This window comes from Pelodiscus sinensis, chromosome 8 (genome assembly GCF_049634645.1).
Source record: "Pelodiscus sinensis isolate JC-2024 chromosome 8, ASM4963464v1, whole genome shotgun sequence".
In the NCBI taxonomy this organism is placed as follows: domain Eukaryota; kingdom Metazoa; phylum Chordata; order Testudines; family Trionychidae; genus Pelodiscus; species Pelodiscus sinensis.
Genome location: NC_134718.1, coordinates 74,047,442 through 74,066,353, shown reverse-complemented (window position 1 = coordinate 74,066,353; position 18,912 = coordinate 74,047,442). Strand labels below are relative to the sequence as shown.

Sequence of the window (18,912 nt, the reverse complement as noted above, 5' to 3'; positions counted from 1 at the left end):
ACACTTTGGACCTGACCCTCCGCTGCCCAGCGCCTCCTCTTAGTTCCTCCCTGCAAGAGCGAGCCTGCAGAGGACGACCTGGGTGGTGGTGAAAGAGGCCCGCCCATGTCAATGTCCATGCAGCATTTGGGCACTATACTGCAGCAGCAACCCACCCGGGCTCCCGACAGTCCAGGTTCAGTTCATATACACGGGCATTACACAGAGCTGTACAAACTCGGCTTGTGAAAGCAGCCAGATCGGCCGGTCTGGCGGCTGATGTCCTCTGTTTAGCAACTGAGCAGGTGGAGCATGGGAAGCCTTTCCCCCGGCCACCTTAGGCATGTGCCACAAAGCTCTCCCAGTGGGGAAAGAGGATGTCAGTTTGCTTTCCCACCCCTGAAGTCTCCATTGACACCTCAGCCACAATCATGGACACCGTGTCCACCCCTGGAGTCAACTGTGGACGTGGCAGACCTTGACATTAGCAGAGCTTTTGCCAAGATCTCCCAAATATTCTTGCCAGCAAGCTAAGGAAGTATGGATTGGAGAAATGGATGGTAAGATGGATAGGAAGCTGGCTAGACTGTCAGGCCCAATGGGTGATCAACGGTTCAATGTCAGGTTGGCGGTCGGTTTCTAGCAGAGTGCCTCAACGATCAGTTCTAGGGCCGGTTTTGTTCAACGCCTTTATTAATAACCTGGAGGAGGGGTTGGATTGCATCCTCAGCAAGTCTGCAGATGACACTAAGCTAGGAGGAGAGGTAGATACGCTGGAGGACAGGGATAGGGTCCAGAGTGACCTAGACAGATTAGAGGATTGGGCTAAAAGAAATCTGACTAGGTTCAACAAGGACAAGGGTAGAGACCTGCACTTTGGACAGAAGAGTCCCAAGCGTTGTTACAGGCGGGGGACCGACTGGCTAAGCAGCAGTTCTGCAGAAAAGGACCTGGGGATCGCAGTGGATGAGAACTTGGGCCCCCTTTTGACTCCTGTCCTTGTAGCCACGCAGGCTAATGGCATATTAGGGAGCATTAGGAGGAGCACTGCCAGCAGATCCAGAGAAGCCCTTTATTTGGCACAGGTGAGTCCACATCTGGAGTACTGTGTCCAGTTCTGGGCCCTCCACTACAGAAAGGATGTGGATTCATTGGAGAGGGTCCAGCGCAGGGCAACCAAAAAGATGAGAAGGCTGGAGCACATGACCTATGAGGAGAGGCTGAGGGATTTGGGTTTGCTTAGTCTGCAACAGAGAAGAGTGAGGGGGGATTTGATAACAGCCTTCAGCTCCCTGAAGGGAGGTTCCAAAGAGGCTGGAGAGAGGCTGTTCTCAGTGGGGGCAGGTGGCAGAACGAGGAGCAATGGGCTCAAGTCGCAGTGGGGGAGGTCTAGGTTGGCTATTAGGAAAAACTTTTTCCCTAGGAGGGTGGGGAAGCGCTGGGCTGGGTTCCCTAGGGAGGGGGTGGAAGCTCCATCCCTAGAGGTGTGTAAGTCCTGGCTGGACACAGCCCTGGCTGGGTGATTGAGTCGGGGTCGGTCCTGCTCTGGGCGGGGGGGGGGCTGGACTTGATGACTCCTGAGAGCTCTGCCCGCCCTGGGACTCTAAAATGATGATTTTCAGGTGAATATTCTGAGTTCCATCGGAATTCTGCACGAGGCAAGGGGAAGGAGAAAGGACAGCAAGAAACGGACCTACACTGTAGAAGTTCGGTTTGCCGATTCCTAACCAGTCCTCACCAATTATCCCTCTCATTGGCCCCCTGCCTCACAGGCCCCAAATGGAGCCATCGTTAGTTGGTGTTTAATGGGCATTGCTGTGATACATGGTATTTTCATCCAAGACAGGAAAAGCCCTTTTATCTGGCACTTGGGAACTGGCACACTCAGTAAACCAGCATTTCTGTCCTGCACAGAAAGTCCAATTTATAGGATGGTTGGTGGAGGGCCGGCAGCAGGCTGAGGAGTGGGAGGGGCATGCCCTGGGAGGGAGTTTGGGCGGTGCTGTGGGTGTAGGGAGGTGTTCAGGCTCCGCTGTTGCTGGCGGAGGCACGGCAGGCACACTGCCTCTGTTCCCCACCCTGAGCACTGACGCCACGGCTCCCAGCTGATTGGCCAGGAACAGTAGCCAACGGGAGCTGCAGGGGGCGGTGCTAACAGACAGAAGCGATGTGCCTGCTTGCAGCAGAGCCATCTGGCCATGGCTCTACCAGCAACAGCCGAGACAGGGAGCTGCTTGTAAGGGTCAGCGGAGGTGAGCACCCACCCTCTGTCTGGCACCCAGAGCCCGTCCTGCACCCTCAACATCCTCCCACGCACTTCCCCTATACTCTCCTTCCTCTTCATTACCTGCTGGCATTTTTACTTTACCATCCCCTCCCACCTCCTCCCAGCACGCCGGTTAAAGAAGTTTTCAGTGTAGTCAGTCCAGTTCAAATAACTTAGACCATTCTCAGAAGCGAGAAAATTGGCCACTGTCAGAGAAGACTGCCATCATATAACCCGCCCCGCCTCCGCCTGCCTCTGCTACAAATGAAATCTATTTTAACATGAGGCATGGTTACAAATCCAATTTTATAATTTGCTTCCAAGAAAAAGCATAATTCATTTATAGTATAAATTTTAGGGCATTTTTTCTTTAGGGAAGCTACTTAAAAATGGACATGTTCCTACACCAAAACTTATAGTAAATTAACATGAATTACGTTAGATGTCTACTCTTTCACATCAAGTTATCTTTCAATAAAGTACTGGTTTTACAGTATAGTCCTAAGCAGAAAAGTTTTGTTTCCCTGAAGTTGAAAGAATCTTTTGCTTACTACAGACACAAAAACCCAAGGCAAAAAAATTCACGTTCCCTCCCAAAAAGAACATATATTCTCTAAACAATCAGGAAATTCCAAGTTGTGACTTCACTTTTTCAAAATCTGAACAAAACTACACTAATACATTCATAGTAAAAAATTACTCAAACAACCTTAACTCTGACCTTCACAGCACCAAGAGAACAATCAAACAATTTAATAACTGTGTCTGACTGATGGATAAGGGGGAGTGGTATGTGGGCAGAAAAGGTGGTGGTGAACCTGAATGAGAATTTGCCCACTTACACGGTAATGGAGATTATTTTGTGTGTGTGGTGAGGGAAAGGGGATGAAAGAGACGAAGTGGAGCTTGAACTTAATTTCCAGTTTTTAACATGCACATTTGTGAGAAAGCTACAAAACATTCTGGTGGGTTCTTTGTAGTTGAGGTGATAGATTCATAATTCCAGATTAGTCATGTTTTCTTCTGAAAATTTCCTTAATTATTTAAACATTTTTAAAACGTATCTGAAAAGGAGAGTCACCACGTTCCTTGTGAGCTGCTCACAGATGAACACAATTCTATCTCGGACGGCCTTCTGCCTCCTTACCTGGCGTCTCATCTCCCATTCTCCTTACTGGAAACCTTCTTCTACATGTGACATTTCTGCTTGTGCACGGTTCAGACTGGACCTACATGCCCCCTGGGATAAACTCTGCAAACACGCAAATTAATGCGCATACATTATTTAAGTGAACATATGCCACTGCCTGCTTATGTAAATAACTGAGTAATTGCTACCTACTTCTTGCCTGTTCAGTACTACTCAGAGTGACGTTTGATGGTAGATCTGTTTCATGAAGTTGGAGAACTTTGCCTAGAAGTATCCACACGAGAGGTACTCATGCCATGTGGCCATTTGCCTTCCCTGGCTACTCAAGAACAGAGCCACCCCAAACTCTCCAGTTCCTTCACACCTAGTGTAGAAGACTCCCACACCTTAGAATGCTGCTCTGGTCCATGAGATTATTGGCACTGGACCTCTAGAAAAACTGGACCACCACAAAAACACACTTAGTACAGCAAAGACGGTTTCCAAGATCTACCACAGCCATTGATTATGAGGCAGAGTTATAGCTCATACAATCCTGGGAAATTCTTACTACCATTCCCATGATGGCTTTGTTCCTTATAAGAGCCGCATTAACAAACATGTCCTCTCCCCCAGCCCTAGAAGTGAAGTGCTCTGTGGAACTTGCCCATTCTAAGTCTAGTGCTTGGAAAGAAGGTGCACGTAGGAATTGAGAAGCTCTTCAAAGGTCTGTGAAGAATAAACAATCCGTGAGAGAAATCCTCCAAACAATTTTCTCTTCCACAAAGCGGTCAGAGTTATCAACAAAGACTGCAACACATTTTACTTAATTCCATCAGATTCAGGAACCAAGCCATTTCGATCATAATACACTAACTGTTCTCCTTCTATGGGGGATGAGGTCGAATGGCCTGAGAATGGGGTTAAGAGCCAGATTTCCAAAACTGGTTTGGAAAGCGTCTTGCTGGATAACCTTGGACAAGTCACTTACCGCCTTGTGACTCAGTTTCCCCACAGAAGTACTGACAGGAGTGTTTGTTCACTGCTTCGTACTTTGGTACTTCTGCGACCCTCATTAACTATAGTATCTAAACATGCAGCTGAGGCCAGTGTCCTCCGATGAAAAGCGCTACGGAAGTGCAAAATATGAATATGGTCCATCCACTCTTTATCCTGATATGTTGTTCAATGTAGGTCATTAATAGACCTTTCAAATCAATGGCTACAGGAAAGTATTGTATTCATAAAAATGGTCAAAATTCTTAATGAAAGAAGTTAAAAAAAATCCAAGGGAAAAAGCAGAGGCGATAAAAGGTAGCTTCAATTTTAACAATTCTGTTATTCAGTTACTGTCCTCCCGACAACCGGGTGCTGGGTTTTCTGTGACATGTGCCCATGACATTTGGTAAGATCTTCCATTTGTTTCAATCAAAAGCATAGAAGTATTAAATATTACAACTATTGTGCATGTCTAGAACGCCTCTCACCCCCTGCTGTTATCTACTTTGTGGAACTTCTCCCTGAGGGGTGCACCTCTCCGGGGAGGTGCACTGTCACAGGAAGCCTCACGCCATAGCTTTCAAGGACAACACGGAAGGGCCTTCCCTCCAATGGGGTTGAAATACCTGGCAGTGCAGTGATGAAGTCCCTCTGTAACATAGGCTTGAGGTACGAGTTGATATGTCCGTGCTGGTAATGACACATCTGGGAGATGAGATGTTCCACAAACTCAACCTGGTCAGACTCGGACCACTGTTCAAAATACTTGATGCACAGCTCCTTCTCTTTCTCATAGCTTGCGGACAGCTTCCTTTGTTTGGGCACAATCATGCTTGAAGTGCCATTGGCAAGTTTTGTCTTGAATGGAAAGAAGAAAACAATGAAATAAAGCTTGGGCAATGTAATCGGTTTCTTGGAAGACAACAGACAGAAAACCATTCCATTCTATAATAAGTTGGCCGTGTTTGTGTATCCCATTTGCTGCTGTCAATCTGCAAGTGGCCACAAAAACTTGTAACCTTGGAGGACAGTACAGTTCATGCCGGAGCTGCACACAAAGGACTATGGTTAGATGGGAGAACAAGAGTGGCAGTTTAATACAAACAAATTTTAGTTACATTTTACACACAGTAAAATGCTGACAGATTCCTAATTTGCCATTATCAGCTACTTCAATGCACCACGGAAGACTGAATTTGTATTTTGTTTCTCTTCTAAAGTATTCGCTTCAGGGCTACAATGGACTGCTGCTAAAATTAATAGAAAATACATGAGATGGATAAGAAACTGCATGATGATCATTTTAATAATACACAAAATATACAGTAAAATCTATTAAAACACCACCCCAACATCTGGTGCTCATCCGCATTTCATGCAAAGAATCAAATACTAAACTTTATAGTCGCTGTTAATATTTTGCCAGCAGGTCTCGACATAGTCTGATTCTGGAGAAGGGCTCTCAGGGACAGGAGAAAACAGTCTCTTCACTCTATCACTACAAGCAAAATGTGTGGAAGTTTTGTTTTTAATGATTTAATTGGAAGAAAAGCACAAGTATCACACCAAGAGCACATCCCAAGCTAAATTAGCTGTCAACTGGGAAATCTATGTTTTCCCATGCTGGTTACTAAATAGGTTTTATTAAATACTAAACTAAGGAAATGTCTGTTTATTTTTAGGATTCTATTTCCCCAAACTTTTTTTTTTTTAAAGAATAATCTAAAACAAAGCACACCGGTCTGGTGTCTAGCCCTACACCAGAGCAAAGCTTTAATAACAGATGGCAATTTAATGACAATTCACATTATTAGATCATTTCTTTTATAAAAACACTCTAGTCTACATTTGCTAGCGCATTATGAATTATCAAACAATTAAAACCAAACTGCACCTCTCATAATTAATACAAGTTATATTTTTATGGTGTCGTAGTTCAGTTTCACTTACTTGGTAAACCACTGTGTGCATTAATACAATATATATCATTTTCATCAATCTAAAAGAAAATAACTCTACATTTAGTTCTTACTTGAGAGGAAGACATGCATTATCTGTTTACTGGGAGGAAGCATCAATGTTAAGTGATTTGCTAAAAGGTTATAGAAAGTGCCTGTCAAAGCTGGGACAAGAACTCAGCAACTCCTAGCCCGTCCTCCGGATCACGCTGTCCTGTCCACCTAAAATCATTACCTGTGTCACCCTGCCTTGGGTTATCAAAAGTGACATTGCTTGAAAATCTACTTAATTTGTCACCATTTGTTTTCTATATATTAATACACAAGACACCAGAACTTATATGTTGCACCTAACTGACTTGCCAGCGTCTCTAACAGAGATGGCTGGATAGATTTGCTTGCAAACCTTCCCTGGTAGGTAGCAGCCATTTTAACAAAGTATATTCTGGTTCTGTATTACGGGTTGAACTCTCTCTCGATTTTCTGAGACGAGTGTACAAGAATATCAGACTGTATCCTTGCTCAGCTTTGCATCACGAGCAAGCTGGTCCACAATACTCCTTTTGTTTCCCTCCCCATGCCCCTCAAAACGGAGCCGAGAGTCCCCAAATACTGGGGAATGTTTCCGGGACCATTCTGTAAGGATACGTCAAAGATAGGCAAGAGCTGGTGACAGAGCTGAAAACCAATGGCAGAATATAAAATTCTTGTACTGCAGTCTCATGTTCACTCCTCACGCAGCTAATACTGTCCCATCAGTGGATATGTGGAGGCAGGAGAACGACACGCTCTGCTGGGCTATCTGTTTACACACTGAATGCAGACATCTCAGAGGCACGGGTGGTGGGAAAGGTTGGATTTTTCCTGGCAACGGCATGGCATACAAAGATTAAGGATGGACTGTACTGAACATCAGCCTTGAGGGACTCTGGCTGTTTTTACTGCAGTTTAGCTGTTTGCAAAACAGAAAAACCCATGAAATGCTGTAGATAGTTGACAAATGGTGTATTTTACAAGCCTGACCTCATTTCATTTCTCATTTCATTTGCTGCACAGCCAATCTTACAGCAGGCTCTCTCCATAGAGCGTGCTTTTAAAGCTGTATCTTCTGCCTTTTGTTTCTTCCTTTCAGTGACAACAGTCACTATTTGCTGAAGCACTAAAAGCCCTTTCTCTGCCACCCTCAAGAAGCCCCTCCAGAAGAGACAGCCCTGTCAGACATACAGAGACCAAAATGATGTTAAATATTCACACACATGTACCCCCCAAAAGGTTTTCAGCCCAGAGCGCTCTGCTGTTTCTGGGGATGAAGATGTATTACTGGCCTCACTATCAAAAGTAACCACAGACAACAGGACCCACAAGCAGCCAAAGAAGGAGCATGGGAAAGTGGCTAAGCGTAGCCCAAGTGGAACAGATAAGAGTCCCACTTTTTGTCGTCTTCTGTCCCAGGTTCTAATGTGGAGGCATGTTCCTGGAGACTCTAGGTGCCACCATCATTTTGGTGGGACGTGGAGCGTCTGTGACGGGCACTTTCAGAGGTCTGCTTCAGCGATACCATTTTTGAGATGGGCTGACGAGCACTGAACACAAGACTCGGGATGGCGAAGGCGATCCGTCAGTTCTACTCAGACATCCTGGCACTGAACAGATCGCTTTAGGAAGCTGTCTGGAATTACAAGCTCTTCTTCAGGTCTGAAGAAACGGAGCCATATGCAGGCCTGAAGAAGAGCCCTGTGGAGCTCGAAAGCTTGTCTCTCTCACCAACTGAAGATGGTCCCTCCCCATCTCTCATATATCCTGCAACAAACATGGCCACTATAACACTGCAAACAACAACAAGGCCATTTTCCTGAGGGGCTATAGTTAATGTATTTGTATGTACGGGGAGGTAGGAGAGAACTAATACAAGAAAGGACCCTAACTCTAAATCCGAGTTGGGTAACCTCTGGCCTGCGCGCATCCGTCCCACCGGGCCTTTTCGTCCAGCTCTGGGCCTCCAGCTGGAGAGTGGGGTGAGGGCATGCCCCACCCACCTGCCACTCCCTGTGGTTCAGCGCTGGTAGTGGTGTAGGAGAAGCCATTTTTCTGGGGTTTCCCGACCGGCTGGGGCCCCTGGGCATACCCTTTTGGCCCAGTGGCTAATCTGCTACTGGAAGGAGGTCAGGCCAATGAGCATTTATAATTTGCCTACTCAGATTTGGCACTCAGGCCAAAAGGTTTGCCCACCAGGTCTAAATAATAGCCTATGGCTACAAGAAGGAGCAGTATGGATTAACAAAGGCTGGATAAGTCTAAACGTCTGAATTAAACAAAAATAACCATGCTATAACATGGCTGGACCACACACATAATAATATAGGTTATTTTTGTTGTAGAGATGGAGCTTACAGGTATGTCTACAGCGGGGGCAGGGGCGCAATCTTTTTTGCGAGGGGGCTGCTTCACTTTTGATACATGGCCCTTGGCCGGCTTCACTGCAGAAGGGGTGGGGCCTCAAGCAGAAGGGCGGGGCCTCAGGCAGAAGGGGGCGGGGCCCTTGAGACACCACACAAGGGGAGGAGACTCTGTGCACTCCCCTAGCCCCCAGGGCCAATCAGGACCTGGGGGCAGGGCGTGAACTCATTCGCTGTTCAAGATGGCTGGTGGTTCCCTCTAGGCATCAGGAGCCCCTGGCGGGGGAGAGAGCCGCCAGCTGCTTTGAACAGCGAATAACTTCATGCACTCCCCCATCTGATTGGCCTGGGCGGGGGCGCGGCTGGGCAGGCTGTGGGCCGGATTTGCGCTGTGGGCCGTATCCTGCCCACCCGTGGTCTATAGTATGGGAAAATTCAAATGCTAGCACAGCCCTCAGTTACAATTACGGGCATCTGTGCTTTTCCAGCCACACCAACCATTTTTTTGAAAAGGGTTGTACAGAGCTTCCCCCTACTCCCTGTGGAAAGCTACATTCTAGCTCTTGTTGTGTGCAGATTGACTCAGACTGTAAGCGTCTCGCAGTAGCAACTGGCCTGTCTCTTGCAAAGTGTGGCAGTTCAACCCCCCCCCCCCCCAACTGGCTCTACAAGAAAGGCACCTTCGGTATGTGAAGCTCTAAAAAGGTTCGGAGAAAAATCAAACAATGCTGCAAGTTTCTCACTTGAGTTTCTCTTCAGCCAAAGGGGAGGAGGGAAAGGCATTCAGTGATATTCCAGCTCCAACCTAGTCACGTCCACGGGCACCAAAGAGCCTCCGGGGTCACGGGCCCTTCGATTCTCAAACTCAAATACTTTGCCTTGTTTTTCTGCAGTTGCACCTTTTTACTCCTAGCTATGTGTACCACCTGTGCTGGGAAAGGCGTGGATCTAGACGGAGCCACCTTAACAGGGTTTTTGGATGGGTCCTACTGAAGTGGAGGGGAAAAAAAAGGACATAATGTTTAATTATAAGAAATGATTGAAATAGGCACAGACATACCCCGGGTGCCTCTGCACTGCAGCAAGCGCTAAACTTGTTATCGTTAATGGTTTAAATTTCACTGTGCTAATCATTTCAGGACACAAGCCTTTCTTGATAATCTAATGAATTATTCCAACATCCTTCAGCAAAAAAAAATCCTCCATGACAGCACTAATTACAAGACGTTTTCCCAGTGCTTATGTAAAATATGACAGAGCAGCAGCTTAGGGAATTGCAGAAAACTGCTTCTAATTTCCACTGAGAAACTGACAAACACCTCTCTTTCATCTCTCCCAGCTCTCAAGTAAGATTTAACTTTCTCATTTAGTTAATTACCGAGTGAGGATCATCATTTTCCTGGATCGGAGCGGCTCAGAGCCTTTATCGTGTTAACTTGTGAACTTGATCGATGGCTGCTGCTAAAACTTAATAACTTCACCCCCTGGCAAATTGTAAGATAAATATAATAGGAGAAACTCTGACAGTAAAAACCTGCCAGAAACGAGCGCTGTGTTTATGTTTCTTTGCAGGCAGCAAAAAAACAACCGACAGCTTATTACTGGCTGCGTGTTACTTATATTTAAAAGACTCCAGGCAGTTAACTTTCTGCGTACTGTTCAAACTTTGCTCACAAGATAAAAGACACTGGGGAAAAGTCAACACAATGGCACAGTAGAAAAAAGTACCATGTGGGGGGTGAAGGTGGGGGTGGGGGAAAGAAAGAGGGCAGCAACTGGCATTGAAAGAAAAGTCCAGGGCACATGCCTGTACTGAAACAGACTTCAAGTCTAGCAGTTAAAAAACCAGCTCCAAGGAATCCAGACAAGACACTGAATTAAACAGCAGAACAAGTGACGCTCTGATATTCCGGAGCCCCTCAGAAGCTGGTTGGCAAAGACAGACGAATTCAATGGTGCCGCAATGGCAGCAAGATGAGGCACTCGCCCCAGTACGAGACCTGGAAAAGTCACTGTCAGACGAACACTTCCAGCACTGTTGGTTTTCTGGACACCTTGTGGCCATAGAATCACCTGCCCATAACCACGTCTTCCTCAGTGCACGCTGATCACAGAACCACAGACGATGCGGGTTGGAAGAGAGCTCAGCTCAGGCGGTGGAGTCCATCCCACTGCTCAGAACAGGACCAGCCCCAACTCAATGCACTGCTACATGGACTCAATGCAAGTGCTGACCTGCAGCACAGAATGGGCCCCGATGTCCCTCAGGTGGCCCCTAAACTAATAAGAGCTGGGACTTCAAAATCAAGTTGGGAAGGGGGCTTGCTTTGGCGGCAGCACCCAGCATGATGCCGGGGGTCACGCCCCATGGCTTGCCTCTTCTTCCTCGGGCCGGCAATTACCAAGAGCTTCAGAGGCTGATTCCTCAGCCTCGTGGGCTGGGACAGGGGATGGGCATGTTCTGAAGTCACTGAAGAGCTGCATTGCTTGGAGAAGCTGGAAGGAGGATGGCCAAGAGTGGCCTGCCAGCTGAGGTGTGACACGAGGACATGCAGGGCCCAGCCCGAAATGAACAAGTCCCTTCTTTGAAAACAAAGAATGGGGTTTTCTGAAGGACGTGCGTGTGTAACTCGGCCCAGTTCCCGGTGGGTCAGTGTCCACCCTGTGCAGAATCGTTCCCACATTAGAGGAATCCACACAAAGAACCAATCAGACACAGAACTGGAATCGGCCTAGGGCTGGCAGAGATCTCAGGAGCTCACTGAGTCCAGCCCCCTGCCCAAAGCAGACAAACAGTCAATTTTCATTTCCCCCTCTCTGGCTAGAGCTTGTTTTTCCAATACGTGACTTGACAGAACTCAAAAAGCTACAACACTAGGCCATTAAACAACTCAGCCCGAGTACTTTTATGTGAAAAGCTGAGTTTAGAAGCTACCCACTTCCGTGCCCCCGTCTCACACAACAGATTCCAGGAAAGTTAGCCATTGAGCACATACAGGGGCTTACTTACCTAGCACTGAATTACACTGCATAACTCACTGAACCATTCTCAAAGCCCAACCCAACCCAGAAGTAGAGCCCTACCAATCACAGCCGAGTCAAAAGACATGCCCCAGAAGGAGCCACGATTTTGTTTCCAGGAGGAAATTCAAAGAACGCTCACGCCGTCCCCTGGACATCCAAAGAACTAACCATTTTGCCTGCACTTAGTTGTTAGCTGCTTGCCAGCATCTGGCTTCTGATTTCACAGTGGCAAAATCAGTTGGCAGAGAAAGGCAGATAGAGGAAAGGTCAATGAAATCACAAGATGCCACAGGGACAACCATTCTCAGAGGCCCCATCTAAGCCCAGAGGCTACACTGTTGGCCAAAGGGGTGCTCGGCTAAGGACTCTCTCTGCAGATCAGAGGAGGGACATTTGGAGACACGGCGGTGCGCTTCCGGGGACAGAGAAGGCAGCATGCGCCGCAGAGGAAATGTACGGCACCTCTCGGGGATTGGGAAGGGCAAGAGTGAGCTATGCACGCTTGCACACCTGCTGTGTGAGGAACAGCAATCACAAAGCTGGCTGGAGAAGTTCCTCTCCCACACGGAGGAACTGTAAACAGCAATGGGGAGAGCAGATGAAAAGCAATTATTTTAAGCTAACACTTAATGTTTCAGGCAGGCTAATAAAGGTTAATTGTCTGGAATCTGGTGACTCTTACGACACACCTTCCTTTGATGTAGGTCTCCCACCTAGATTTTAAATGCTGGTGAAGCCACCAAAATCAACTTTCTGTGCTGGGAGAAATGGAAGTGAGCTGAGGGCTTCCCGCTACCTTAACAGTGAGTCTGGTCAGTTTCTGTAGGTTTCCTCTGAAAATAACTGGGACTGGTGAGGAATCCTCTTGCGATGGCAGCACCCCGAGGGACACATGGACATTGCCAGCATGTGCCACATGTTCCCCGGGTGAAAGAAACCAAGTTACTGGGAGCAAAACAAATCAGGAGCATAAACAAACCTCTTCTCCATCGGCCATGAGTCTCCACTGTGAGGGGTACCCTAGAAACAACCAAATCCTACACATACTTGAGAGGCACTGCGACTGGTAAAGCGTATCAGAGGGGGAGCCGTGTTAGTCTGAATCTGCAAAAGCGCCGAGGCGTCCTGCGGCACCTTAGAGACTAACTGAAGTGTTGGAGCATCAGCTTTCGTGGGCAAAGACCCACTTGGTCAGATGCAAATGTCAGATGGTAAAGTGTGACACTTCCCCCCTCAGATGCTACCCGACCGACCTGCGGACAGCTGGCACTCTTACGTATCACTGCTGTCAACGGAAAGGAGGAACATGCACATTACTACTTGGAGAACTCTCTACGGAAATCAGCCTTCCACAGTAGCAGCAAAGGGCTCGCTGATGGCATGGCAAGCGGCAGGCTGTGCGCCACAGAGCAGTTTCCTAAGAACAGCCACTTCTAGACACACTCGAGAGTGACAGTCGCCGAACCAACAGGCCGGCAGGCCAACTGGAGAACTGGAAACCAGAGTGGACAAACCCAGGAAAAGAAGGGTTGGCCGAGCAGGTTTACTATCCAGGCCTGGCTGTCACAAGTAGGGCCCCATCCCACTCACACTGCATTTTGGTCAACTTCACCGGCGTAGAATTTTCAAAAATAGCACCTTTCATGATTTCAGCTATTTACACCTGCAATTTCCTGGCGGTGGAACGAAGGGCCTTGACCCAAAAGAGAGTTGTGGGGCAGATTATTGAAGGGGGAGTGCGGTACTTCCACCCTTGCGTCTATGCTGCTGCTGGCAGGGGTGCTGCTTTCGGAGCTGGAGAGTGGCAGCCTCTGGCTGGAAGCCCAGCTCTGAAGGCAGCGCCAATGCCAGCAGCAGCATAGAAGGAAGGGTGGCCACCCTTACTGCGGCGGTGCCTGCGGAGCTGGGCTTTCAGTCAGGAGCTGCTGCTCTCCAGCCACCCAGCTCTGAAGGCAGCAATGCAGAAGTAAGGGCGGCGATACCACATTCCCCTTAAAATAACCTGCTGACCCCTCTGCATTTCTTTTTTGGGTCCGGACACCCAATTTCAGAAATGCTGCTCTCCCCTGTGAAATCGGTAGTGGGTGGGGTAAAAGCACACACAAGACCAGATGCCAGAGTCTGAGACATTCTTCTTATAGTCGTGAATTTGGTAGGGCCCTGCTCAGGGTTACTGGAACATCTTGGTCTTGTATACGGAAATCTTTAATACACGTTTAGCATCAAGAGATTGAAGCCTTCTCTGAGATGCTTGGGTATTGCCCTCCCACTCCTCATTAATGCAGGCGATCACAGCTCAGATGCGGCGTTGCTTTTCACTCCCCTTCCTGATTGTGAACACGGTGTGTTGGTTGCAAGGAGGCGGCACAAAGAAATTAAGTGACTTGCCCAAGGTCATACAGAGAGTTAGTGACCCATCTAGGATTAAAGGCCAGCTGTCCAGTTCCGAAGGCTGTGCACCCCCCCGCTACCCCATCACCCTCCCACAATACCTTTTTGGATCAGGATCCCTACAATGATAACCCCTTGACATTTCAGATTTAAATAACTGAAATCATGACATTTATGATTTTAAAATCATCTGACCATGAAACTGACCTCAACAGTCTGTGGATTTGTAGGGCACTACTTACGACTGAAGAGGACTCACTTCCCCACCATACTTATCTAGTTGTACTGCTGTAGGCCTGGTTGTCCCATCATAGGCAAGGAACTCATGTGCTCGGTGCTGTACAAACAGAATAAAAAGATGGCTCCTGCCCTAATGTTTACAACTGAAGCAACAAAGCTAGTGGGCTCTTTGAGGTCCCCCTCACCTATCTGAAACAATAAGTAAGCTCTGCTTGCAACCAGACGCACTTACAGATCTCTCCTAACTCCGGTCCAGCCTGACATGTCTTCCTGTAGCCCTGGACTCCTATTTTTCACTACAAATCAATCAAGACATCCCAAAGCAGGAGGCGGCAGTCACTTGGCCAGATTACAGCCTCCTCAAGAGAATCAAAGAGAGAGCTTGGTGCAATTGCCTGCAACGGAATCAAATTGGACAGGGAGAGACCTCTTAGCTCTCACTCGGTCCGTCCCAGGGTAGTCCAAGAAGGATTATTCACCTCACCCCCTCTTCTAGGATTATGTTCAACACAGAGATCTGTTGGACTGTGCAGCAGGCGCCAGTTTGGAAGGTTGTTGTTTCTAACGCAGACTTCACTTTCCTTTTCTTGATTCCAGCCCATTCCCTCTAGTTATGCTCCCGTGTACTGAGAGCAATGAGATTACATTAAGTAATGGAGCTGCAGGGTTACTCTGGCAGACCAGATCCAGAACAAGAGGGCTGGTGTTATTCACAAGAACGGCTAGTCCCTTCTTTTAAAGTCTACCATGGTGTTTGGCTAAACATCTTAAGGCGTCGTTTCCCAAAAGGTTCATTATATATCGAGTAAGGCAGCATTTCCTTTTATCGATATTAGAAGCGTTCTCTCAATTTCATCGGGTGTGCCCTTGCTCGTGTTGTGAGAATGAGTAAATGGGACCATGCAATTTACCTTCTCTGCACCATTGATTTAAATATCTTCTCTATCGTATCATTTCTCTCTTGTTTCTTCTCTATCTTGGGGCAGTTCAAACTAGACTGCATTACACCTGGCACCGTTGTATTGGAGAACAGGCAGTTTGCCTCTGCTTTGCTAGGAAGAGCAATATGTGATCCGTCTTGGGTAAGAGACCCCCAACTTTCTGATGCTGACCAAAATGAAACATGACAAGAATCTAGCTTCTGCAGCCAGGGAGTCAGCTAGATAAATATAAGGCACAGTTCCTATACTGGTCCTCTGAACAAGGTTGGAGCTCCCTCTAGCACTCTCACACGAGAACAGCCACCGGCACCACTGTGACAATTCGGTGATGCCCACAGCTTGCTGCAGCATTGCTGTTTTTAATTTTCATTTGCTTTAATTGTTGCTGGCACATGAATAATGAATAGGCTGCCCCACCAGCTTCTCTGAAGTTCAGGCAAAACAAACGACAGAGGAGAATTCCTTCCCAAAGTAAGCGCGATTAAAAATACTCAGCTTGCTACTAGAGGTTCAGGAGCGCATTGTAAAATCCTGTCGTTCAAGGCCTGTTCAGTGATTCGATTTGATCCTGTCAGCCACATGTGTCATACAAATCATTACGTTAAAAAAAAAAAAATCAATTAGAAACTTGGATTTTCAGTGCTGGCTGTCATCACCGGGTCTCCTCTCCCAGGCTATCGATCCTCCACCCACCGTTCAGGAATGATTTCCAAATCTGGTGCTTTCGTTTCAACGCTGAGCTTTCAGCAGCCTGAGCTAAGTGAGGCCAGAAAGGTATAAGCATGTTACATTTCCTTCGGCACATTCTGCCATTGGGCTATGGAGATCGCTAACGGCAGTCACAAAAGCAGACCTTTCCATTATTTATGGACTACCGCTAAGCTCTGTGCAGCGACCTGGGAGTCAGGTCTCCGCAGTCATACTGCCTCTAGCGTGCTGTGGGGCCTGGGACAATCAGGTCGCCTCTCCTGCATCATCTGCCCCTTTGTTAGATAGGGAGGATACAAAACCTTTCATCTCACAGGCAGGTAAGTGGTGCTTGGGTAAAACGTGCTCCCACCAGAAGGGTCTGCATCACCAAACCACGTGACTTCACACGTATCCCAAGGCTCTGTCTACATTGCAGCACTATTTTGGGATAGCGGAGGGATCCCGAAACAGCTATTCCATGTCTTTTGAGCACGCCTGTTATTTTGAAATAGAACGGGCTCGCTATTCCGACATCCCTGTAAACCTCATTCCACGAGGAGTAAGGGGCATTTCAGAACGGCGCTTTATTTTGAAAACTGCTGTGGGGACAGAGTGAAATTTCAAAATAAGCTATTTCGAAATTAACTCAAAATAAGCTACGCAATTTGCGTAGCTCAAAGTGCGTAGTTTATCTCGAGCTCCAGATGCAGTGTAGACACACCCTCAGTGTGCATCTTCCCCTCAAACACTATAAACCCATCGAGACATCGATATTTTCGTCACTAAGAACTACCCATGACAGCTCCCAAACTCATTTAAGCAGCCTTGAAAGCTAGGACCAAACCCTGAGTAAAAACCAACCAACTTTCAATGCTGAAGTTTCCCGACTGTTTCTGAAAGACAAAGTGCACTCTCACAACTGCCTTAAAATCAATACAAATATGAAGCCTTTTAACAAATTCTCCTTGAGTCCAAAGAAGTGCCCTAGAGAGGGTGCACTTCATAAAGGCACCTTACTTATCACAGTAAGTTCTATATTCAACCACCTGGGGACTTCTGAACTTTGTTGAATTTTGGAAGGTAGTGATTCATATTACTGCCACTCAGAGATGTATTTAGCACCGTTGCTACAGCAGGATGCATTAGGAACAATCACAGTTACATTTTTCTCCCACCCCCAAGAATCTGATGGAGTGAGAAAGACTGAAAATAATAACTAAAGCCAAGTTTCTATACTCTGGGGAATAGAAACCATGAAAATTTCCTCACACAGTCCTGTGAATGGCCCCGAGTCCTGACTGATAGTTCTCGGATTGCTAGGTCTGGGCTTCCCTCACACAGTCCTACCACACGGATAGGCACAACTGCAGGAAGGGGCACAGTCTGTATCTCTGGAGGGCACAAACACCTTTCATTACGCACATTCACAATGCTGGGATCCTGTTGGGGGGAGGGAGGGAAGAGAGAGAGAGACAGTGTGTGTGTGTGCAAACGCGTGTGCGCGCCCATTCTACGCTGCCCCAGACCTGTGCCAACAGCTTGCACAGCAGATCTCCAGCAAAGTGCCCAATGACCACAAGATCCGTCAAGGGCCAAGGGCAGCTGCTCAGGTTTATTGTTGTTGAAGTGTGGTAATAATAACTGACAGGCTCTACGAGGAGACTGACACATACATGCCCATGACAACGGACACAGCCCAGGGAATGGCTTGATTTTCCCTTTCCTCTGCCACTGGACAAAGAGACTTCCTCTGTGATACAGCTTCATACCCCAATACAAACCTCTTAATTCTGTCCCGCTGCCATGGTTAGTTATTGTCCCCTGCTGTCACCCTGTTCATGTTGGTTTGATTAAAACATTTCTATTGCGGATTATTATCTAACCTTATCTTTGGGGCCTGGGATGTTCTGGTCCCACTGGATATCGGGGCGTGTTTGCGGGAGTGCTCTGTGACTAGCACTCAGGAACATGTATTCCTGCAATATCAGCTCTGTTCTTGGCAGATTCTGTGAGCAGGGCCTGTCTCACACCAGGCCTTATGTCTCAGGCTCTCTTCCTACTACAGGATCTTTGACTGCATCTGTAAAGCCAGACAGCAACTGTTCATTTTCCATCCACACTGGGCAAGGAAGTTAGAGCCTTTCTTTCTCGCTGTGGCCTTTGTCACAGTTATCCCCACTTTTTGATGCCCTGAGACTGAGTTACTGCAATGTTCAGGCAGTCCCCGGGTTACATGGATCCGACTTACATCGGATCCCTACTTACCACACTAGCTGCTTTTCCCCCTAGCAGACCAGGGAGACATGAAGCTAGCGCCCCACCCAGCAGACCAGGGAGACGTGGAGCGGCTTTTCTCAGCAGACACCTCAGCTTGAGAATAAAGGACTGAGGGAAGTGAGGTGTGGGAGAATAAAACTGAGCTCTGGAGAAATGTTTGGCTAGAGTTTCCCCTACAATATGTACCAGTTCCGACTTACATACAAATTCAACTTAAGAACAAACCTACAGTCCCTATCTTATACGTAACCCGGGGACTGCCTGTACTTTGCTGGGCGGAGACATGAACTGGAAGCTGCAGGTGGTATAAAAATCTGCTTCTCTGCATTTTTCTACCTACTGGTAGCTGACTGTTCCTAGATGTGCTTGGTTTGGGACAAATAGTCAGTGAAGGACTCTCCTCTGGAATTTACTGCTCTCTTGGCTCTAGAGCGCCCAGGCGAGTTGTAGTATGCCCTGAAGGTCAAAGGTCATCTACTTACCCAAGGTTCTGGGAAGGGGGACTCCTTACTGTAATTTAGGGTAAGACAGGCAAGGTAAGGGACATAATGACTTTTATTGGATCAACTTCCTTTGTTGGTAAGTACAAAGATTTCAAGCTACAGTCTTTCTTCAGACCTGA

At 47.4% G+C, this 18,912-nt stretch overlaps 1 protein-coding gene across 12 annotated transcripts in view; it reads right to left on the bottom strand.

The window, feature by feature from the left end:
• The window catches only part of BTRC (beta-transducin repeat containing E3 ubiquitin protein ligase), a 172,875-nt gene that overhangs the window by 31,569 nt on the left and 122,394 nt on the right, over positions 1–18,912 (bottom strand). For all 12 annotated transcript variants that reach the window (XM_075935605.1, XM_075935603.1, XM_075935608.1 and 9 more), the window contains one exon: positions 5,000–5,231. In XM_075935605.1, the coding sequence (XP_075791720.1) occupies positions 5,000–5,231 (232 nt within the window). The remainder of the gene's footprint in view (positions 1–4,999; positions 5,232–18,912) is intronic.